This window comes from Triticum aestivum, unplaced genomic scaffold (assembly GCF_018294505.1).
Source record: "Triticum aestivum cultivar Chinese Spring unplaced genomic scaffold, IWGSC CS RefSeq v2.1 scaffold215239, whole genome shotgun sequence".
Lineage (NCBI taxonomy): Eukaryota > Viridiplantae > Streptophyta > Magnoliopsida > Poales > Poaceae > Triticum > Triticum aestivum.
Genome location: NW_025233084.1, coordinates 1 through 8,586, shown reverse-complemented (window position 1 = coordinate 8,586; position 8,586 = coordinate 1). Strand labels below are relative to the sequence as shown.

The window sequence follows — 8,586 nt, the reverse complement described above, 5'->3', positions numbered from 1 at the left end:
GGGCATGTAATAATATTTGTAACTTGGTGCGTACTGGTAGTCACTATGTGTCCCCATATTTCTATTCGAACTTGTTTGTCTAAACCAGCCAAATAAAATTCAAATTTAAATTTAAATTTAAATTTAAATTTGGGCTATTGATGTTTTATTGCTATCTAAAGTACCTCAACTGAAATATGTTTGCTTGCTGATCATTCCGAGCCCTTTTGGTAAGTTGAACTCATAGTCATGAAAAGTGTGTTTCAAATGACCTCCAAAGGTAGGGTAAACGGCCTCATATTTAAGCAAGTTTTTTTGGCACTTTGTCTAAACCAGCCAAATAATTTTTCTACACATCTATTCTACCTATATAGTGTAAATCTGAAGTCTCACTATTTATTGAATTAATTTTCTATTATTTTCTTTTCTTTTTGAAAAAACAAGGTTTAATAGAAAATTATATATAAAACAAGTTTAAAACATGAAAAATGAGAAAAGTAAGTTCAGATTTTTCTTAGCCAATCCAAAATGAAAATGAGAAAACAAGGTTTTCACACTTTTCATTTTCAAAACCCCACCTACTCTCGGGTGCCCACTACTCTCTCCCTTGAACTCCATACTACATTGTTTGAGGAATGACCATATTTATATTTTTTTCTCGTTACTATACGACATAATAAGACTATGTGCGCACGTTTTATATTTTTTTGATTTTTTTTGAATTAGTTAGGCTCAACCCTAATCAGTGAAAACCTCTCAAAACCCCTCAAAACCCCTCTCAAAACCCCTCAAAACCCCGCACACTACCTGGTCGTCGATCGTTGTACGTGGACGGTTGAGATCAGGCGCTAGGGTTAGCTACAGTGTGCAGCGATCCGCATGAGACGCGCTGATTGGTTGACGCGGTGGGGTTTGGATCAGCCTCTCTCGTTGGAGCATCAGGACCGTTCATTTGAATCCAACGGCAAGAGTTGACGCGGTGCATGGACCAAGCCTACGCAGTGCCCTTTCCATCGTTGCATGCGTGCCCGTGCCCACCCGCAGGCCCGCATGCATGCCCACCCGCAGGACTGCGCCCGTCGTTGCCCCGTCGTTGCATGCATGCCTCGACGTAGTCCTGCCCCGCCACCCCTATCAACGCAGTAACCTGTCGCATGCCTACCATTAGAACCGATGCAGCGTCGCATCAAAGCATGCACAAAGCCACAATGCAGCAGCCCAATGAAGACAACCAAAAAGCCAACGTTGCATGGCGTGCCGTGCATGGCGTGCTCCTCTTTGAGGGCGCAATACTGGCATGGGGTATCGATGTGGGTATAGATGCAGTTCAAACGGCGTGCTACCCGTTACAAGATGGGTAAATGAAGCCATCCATTATTGCCACGTCTCACATTGACCGAACGTTGCCCTAAAAAAATCGACCGAACGTTGCCCTCTAGCCGGCTAGCCCTAGCAAGATGGGCTATGACATGAATGCACGGGCGGCACACGCAGAGAACCCGGGGCAGGCGTGTCCCCTTGACCCACGACGGCACAGACGCGTGCGTGATCCCGCCCCCCTTGACCCGCGACCGTCACAGCCCGTTTCCCACGCTCGTGTACACACTTCCATGGGGCGCCACCAAACGCCGCCCGCCCATTAATTCTACCCAGTGAAACCACTCGAAGAAATCAAAAACCACGTCGCTCTTGGGCTATTTAAGCCGGGCACTATCGTCTTCCTCTTCCTCCTCATCCACACCCCATCCTCTTCCTCCTCTGCCCTCCTTCTTCCTTCTTCCCCATCAAACCCGATCGAGCCCTCGAGCCACCGGGCGCCACCATGCAGTACAACGCCCCCACCTACCAACTCCCCCCAACCATGCCGGAAAGGCTCTACCCGAACGGAGTGTATGTGGAGAGTACCCTTAGGGTTTGGGCCATCTCAAGGTGGAGGGGCGCAAGGGAGTTGACGGAGTTCTTCCTTGCGGCCGGCTTCCGACACCTCCCCCACGGCTCTCCAAGGATGTACCATGTTGAGGAGGTCACCCACAACGGCGTTGTGGTTGGGATCCTCGCTACGTTCACTAACCCATTCGATGCTTTCTACCTCCTCGGGCGAGTGTATTGGGTTGGTTGTGAGTTCATAGCTTTCACCACCCATAACATTTTCACCGACTTCAACTCCATCTTCCCCAACAACGGCGTTATGCACACGCTCCCGTACTCAATCAACAACGACGAGTGAAGGGCGCCCGGAGGAGCGAGGTGGCCCGGCGTTCACCCGGAGGAGGAGGAGAGAAGAACCCGAAGAAGAACCCGCGTTTGGTGCCCCCCGATCTATCGTATCGTATCATATTAGTTTTTAAGTTGTAATCATTATTCTACTGTTATTAAGTTGTATTGGTGTTTTAAGTTGTAAGGCTATCGTGGAACTATGTGTTGCAATTGTTATGCTTCTATATAATCGTTATGCTACTATATATATTGTGTATTTTGTGCTATTATTTGTAGATTGTTATGGGTTGTTCCATTATTTGTGTATTGCTATGGGTTGCTACGGGCCCGGGTTGCTACACCCCAATGACCACACACACCATCTTCAAAATATTGGCCAAATAATGGGTCATGACCCAAACCATAGACATGCAACTAGGAGCCCCATGCAAACCCACTATGGACATGCAACTAGGTAATGCAAACTAATTTACTTCATGCAAGCATGCAACTCATTTAGTTAATGAAACCGTAGACATGCATAAAAACAAGTAATATTTAGTTTTAGTGCATCAAAAAATGATCCATCACAAAATTTAGTGCAAGAAAAAGGCCAAAGTAAAAACAAGTAACATTTTATTTGCCGAAGATAGAGGTGGGCTGGTGCCCCTACGCGGGTGGGCTGGTCTCCTTGAGCCCGATCTCCTTACAGCCCAACATCTATTCGGCAGCCCAGTTTTGTTTTTTTTACTAGAAACTGAATTTGGGTGTGTACCCTGTTAACTGAAGAACAAAAACAGGGGAAACAAAGCATGAACACTGAATAATTTGTATTCCAAATTGCTGCTTCAATTCAGATAATTCAGATACATTACTTGCGCATAGATCACATCCTCTACACTGACAGGCCTAAATGCCCATTCTAATGACGGATGAACAACAAATAAAACAAAAACAGAGTAATGATACAACAATAGAACCCCCCTGCCATGATATTTGCTTGCTTCTGCAAATCGATCATCTGCATTAGATGTTTCTTGATCTTCTTCAGTTCCTCGGCCAGTTCGGACTCCGCATGCAGTTCAGCATTGCGCGCATACATCGCCATCGGCACGACTCTGCACGCCCCTCCGCCCGAGATCCCCGTATTCTCCACAGCAATCGGCGGCACCCCGCCCAAATTGAGCTCCCAGGTTGCGGCCACGCTCGAATCAACGTAGCCCTCAAACTGAATCCTATCAACATATTCATCAATCCACTCAAAATGGTAACATTTCTTCAAGATCTGAAAAGAACAAAATGAACCCTAAATCCCAAATTGGGGGAGAAAAAACAAAATATGGAGAAATCAGAGCGAAAGACAGCGAAAGAACGGGCTAAGAACTGAGATCTAACCTTGCCATCCCTTCCTGTCATTGGTTTGCTCAAGCATTTCACAAATTCCCGCCCAAGATTGCCATTGTCATCCCTTTTAGTGACCAACCGTTTAAGAGGGTCTGGGCGTGGGCATTCAGGGCACCTTGTTAGCAGCACTGGTCCATACTGTCGCCATTTTGTTTGCGTGGCGGAGGAGGTAGACATTTGCGCTAGGTCGCCGGAGAAGAGAAAGATTGGGGAAAGGGGATGAATGGGCGGCGGCAGGCGGACGGGCACGGGCGCTCGTCTCTTCTAGCTGCGAGGAGGTGGGTCCCACGAGTAGACAAGTGGTGGGTCCCGCGCTTAGGTGGATAAGTGGTGTGTCCAGCGCTTACGTGGATAAGTGGTGGGTCCAGCCCCCAACAGCTTACGAGGGCATCAGTTCAGTTTAATAGCCATGTCGTGCATGGGCTATTTACCTACTCAAATGTGTCGCACCACAGCCATTCGTTCGAACAACGTCGCACTCAAGCCATTTCACCTCAAATGTGTCGCACAGGAGCTATTGACCCCAACAGGGGAAAGCAAAAAGGGAAATAGAGTTGCATCTTGATATACATGATTAGTTGATTTCCAAAGAACATGGCATGTCAAGAAAAATAATTCTAAAGCACACGGTCACAATGTTTGTCTGCTAAAGAATACATGTATATTAATTAAAACTCACGAAAGACAGTTTGTACTTGATACATCTGAATACCTGGCACTTATGGTTTAGTACGCTATTTGCAATTGCAGGTAGTACACTTAGGGTCGAGCAAAATCACAGGTATAGAGGTTGCAAACGTACATGCTGCAAAAGAGTCCGAGCTGGTGTGTAGGATAGAACACTTTCACAACGTCACACAATAGCTGCACATTCCATTGTACCGGTCAACGATCATGATACCATATGATGTGTGCTTCTACTTACACTACTTCCACGCAAACACCAAAACTACAAATTTTCCTACAACTGCAATGCAATAAAAAGATAACTCAAGGCACACATCACACCATTCTAGAAAATTGATTTCTAGGGGAGGAAGGATGCATGGATATTGACATCAACTTTCTTATACAGACAATAAACCTGGATGGACTAAATAAAATTGACTTATACATCTGGAAAGCACCTCATGGCTAATATATCCCTTGCTTAGTTTCATCCACATATTTTTCTATTTTATTTTCTTTGTAATTGTTATCTGTTTCTCTTCTGATGTCCATTGTGAAGTTAAGTTCTCTGAACTGGAAAAGCTCCAGAGAAAGAAATTCCTATGATATATAAATAAAAGGTGCAAATGCTCATGAAGGAAAAAAATATTAACAGAGGAGAGCTTTCGTACAAATTCGAGTAGCAAGAGACCTGTGAAGTGATCAAGTCAATTCAACCAGCAAAAGACTTATGAAGTAAAACATCGAGCACTTTTCAATCGGAGGAATCTTTAGGTGGTTGAAAACAGGGGATGCTACCAGAATGGAGGTCGGTTCCAAGATGTGGATGCGAGCAGGCGTGCGGGCTGAATGACGATGGCATTACAAAAGGGTTTTTAAACGTAGCATCTGCATGGTATTAATGGGGTGAGGTATGTGCATCTGTTGGCCAGAGAGCGCCGGGGGAGATGAAACAGAAACCTTCTTTTTATCTTCTCGGTTCCTAAGATAGTAAAAAGAATGAAAGTACATAGTCAGCAATGATGCATTTTCATATTTCACAATGAAAAGGCATGATATGATGAAAACAGTCATAATATATCAATACTTTTGAAGAAAATCAAGGAAAATTGTAGTAAAAAATAGATGACTGCAGTATATAACATTGAAGAAAGATGGTTAAACTATGACCATCCCAGTGGAACGTATCTATATGTTGTATCTACTAATCTACACCATTTGATATCAGATCAATTTGTGGCCTAGTTGTCCTACATCTTACCAATTGTGGTCACCCTTAAACGGATGGATGCGTAGGCAGAGGCATAGTCAACAGCTGATTCCACCTCCTTCCTGGGTACTTCTCCACAAAGGCTACATAGCTAGGATTGAACTCACGGAGAACTCCTTCGTGCATTGAGTTGTCGGCAGATCTGGTCCAGGAGACCTCTGCCGGCCACCAGATGCCCACGGGAATGGCCACCCCAATAGCAGCTCGAGCGATAGGTGGAAGAGTGGACACCCAATTAGTAGCCGGGGTCACCGGAACGACATCGCTCGCAGGGGGTTCGCGGCGCGCGGGATGGCTCGCCGATGTCACCCGTGGCGGCGCCAATGGGGATGCGGCGTAGCAGGGTCAAGGCGACGTCGCGGAGATCGTGCGGCGGCCTGCCGGAGTTACACCATATGGCGTGCCTTCCTCGCCGGGAATCGCTCGGCAGCGGCTCTGCACCTCGTCGGGTCAGTCTCGAGGAGGGTTAGCGAACGGTGGTGGATATAAGATTGAGTCATCGGTTACAGAAGCCGGAAGGGGAATCGAATCGACAGCGATTTGTTTGCGGTGGAACTGGCGGACGTGGGGAGAAAGAGGCGTTCGTGGTCTGCCTATGGCGGGTCCACTGCTAGTAACCGAATGCTGATGCGTATGTCTGTACTTTGGTGGGTCCCCCGTGTAAGCTATAACAAAAGGCTCTTGAGTGGGACTGTGTGACGTGGCTGGATGTGAATGGCTGATGACATGGCTATGCTGCATGTTGAGATAAATCAAGTAGTGGGGATGAACTTCTTAAGTATATAGGATGAGGATGGACAAGAGAATGAGGGTGCACGATCTAGATCTCCCTCGGGTCGCTAGGCAGGACAACACGGGGGACACAATGAGATGAGAAGGAGGGATGAGGGAGTTTTACATGGTTAAATTGACTGATAGCACCTCTATCTGATCCCCTAAAATTTGACGGAGTAAATGTTTGAGTATCCCTTGAGTATATTTCCTCCTCTAAAAAGTACGGTTTCTAACTGAATCCCTAAATTTAACTCCTTCAATAATGAATATAATTTCGGTGCACATTTCATTCAGATTATGTCATCAAACTTCATTTGAACTCCATTCAACCAAAATTCAAGCATTATCAAACAACTTTACAAAACATTGAATAAAATTTAAACTAAGATTGCATAATAGAATGTAAAAAACTACTCCCAGTATGAGTCGGTCATGGGGGCAGTGCCCTCGCCCGCTCCGCCGCTGGTGCCCTCATCCACTCCATCACCACCGCCATCGCCATCATTGTCATCGTCACTGGAGCACCGGTCGATGACCATCGCCACCCAGACTTGTACAACACGTACCGCGGTGCTCCTCCTTGTGCGCTACGGGTATAGGCGGATGCTTCGCGATGTACACCCTATCGACTTGCTCCACCTCAAGGCACTAGCAGGCCTCTCAACCTTTTCCGCAGCTCGCATGCAGTTGTCACCCAGGATCGACGGGCGTCAACTACAGCAGGCTGTCGGGGAAGTTGAGCGGCGCGTTTATGTCTGGAGGCGCACCGATACAATGTCATACTCCCACGGCGTCTGCCGCACCGATTGGGAAGAGCCAGTCCAAATCCTCTCGTGAGTGTCGTGGTTGGTGATCTCTGCCACCCATGCCCCCACGCTTGTTGTTGTTCTTCAAATGGAACTCTTAATTATTGAGTGCATGCCGTGGTATTTCCTTTGGGGCGCCGGCGATGGTGGGAGGTTGGAGAAGCGGGATGCGCCGCCGAGGAAAGAGGAAGCGCCACCACAACCACGACCATTTTGCTAATCTATTATCCTATGCATGATAGTTCACTCTTTATTAATCGCTTCTGCATCCATGAATACCAGAACACCACAGAATGCAGTTTACACGGTGAAGCAACAGATATTGCTGCCTCAAAGAATGTGGTGCGTACCGTAAGCATCATCATCATGCCTCTGCAAGGGATACAGCCAGCACAGCTCGCGAGGTTCTGGCATGATCGCCTTGCATGCCTCCCTCAAGGCTCAAGCGCCTTTCTGTGACCCTCTCAAATTCATCCATGACTGCTCCAAAATGCTCGACTATTATCGGCTCAAATATGGCTCCCTTCTGTTTCGCCGACCAGCTTGGGGTGAAAAGCGCTCTGTCCATATCAGCCCTAGGATCATACACCCGCATATCCCTGATAGAAAATGGGCTCTGTTCTTCGATGATCTCCTTCAGCTCTTCAGCAGAGGGTCCATACATAGGAATGTAGAAAGAATCAAATTTCTCCTTGGCGATGACACCCTGTCAACCATACCATAAGGTCAGGAGCTCAAATACTCAGCGTTCATGAGCGAATGATAGAATGCTATGCTGGAGAAGAAGAAAAAATAATGATGTACCTTTGAGGCGATAACACCTAGAATCTGAGCTGCGGTTTCCCAGATGTGAAAGAAATTGGAGGCGATTACATCAGAACACCTCCCTACAAGGGAAAGAACCATTCGGCCTCCTGGAACCAATTCTTTGTCTCTCAGCTTCAGGAAGAGGGTAAAGTCTTTCCTGAACTGCCGCGCATAAGCCTTACGGACCATACGGAGCCTTTCATGCCTAGCATGTTCATCCGTGTCGTACGCAGGGATATGGTTCCTCGACAAATCTTCAGGAGCCTGTAAAGATAAGGTGTTGCTTACAAAATCGACAAGTAATGCAATGGATAAATCCATTGATGAGTGGATGGGTGATAGGTCCACACCTTTGAGAGCAAATGCAAGTTGTTGGATGAGCATATAAGATGCATGGAGTCACTAGTGAAGAGCCTCTCGTAAAACGACCCTGGTGTGACACCAGTCACAAGAACAAACTTGTTGTTGCTTTGACGGAGCGTGACCAGGCTCTTCACAACCATATTGAAGTCATTGTGAGGAAGGTCATTGAGGAGCACAGACACTTCTGGTGGTGGATGCTGGAACTGAAGGGAGTGGCTCATGATGGCCTCGACGGCAGTCGATACCAGTGTTAGCGCATTTGGGCCAGAAGAACAGCCCAAGTCGGCGATCACCATCTTTCCGGGGAACAAGGTGCCG

The 8,586-nt window shown here is 46.9% G+C and overlaps 1 protein-coding gene across 1 annotated transcript; it reads right to left on the bottom strand.

Annotated features, from left to right (window-relative positions):
• Positions 1 to 7,462: 7,462 nt before the first annotated feature.
• On the bottom strand, positions 7,463 to 8,579 carry LOC123176002 (anthranilate O-methyltransferase 3-like; the record flags this gene model as incomplete). Its single annotated transcript, XM_044590425.1, has 3 exons — positions 7,463 to 7,804; positions 7,903 to 8,169; positions 8,256 to 8,579. Coding segments are annotated over 3 exons (933 nt in total), but the record flags the coding sequence as incomplete, so codon positions are not given.
• Positions 8,580 to 8,586: the final 7 nt, after the last annotated feature.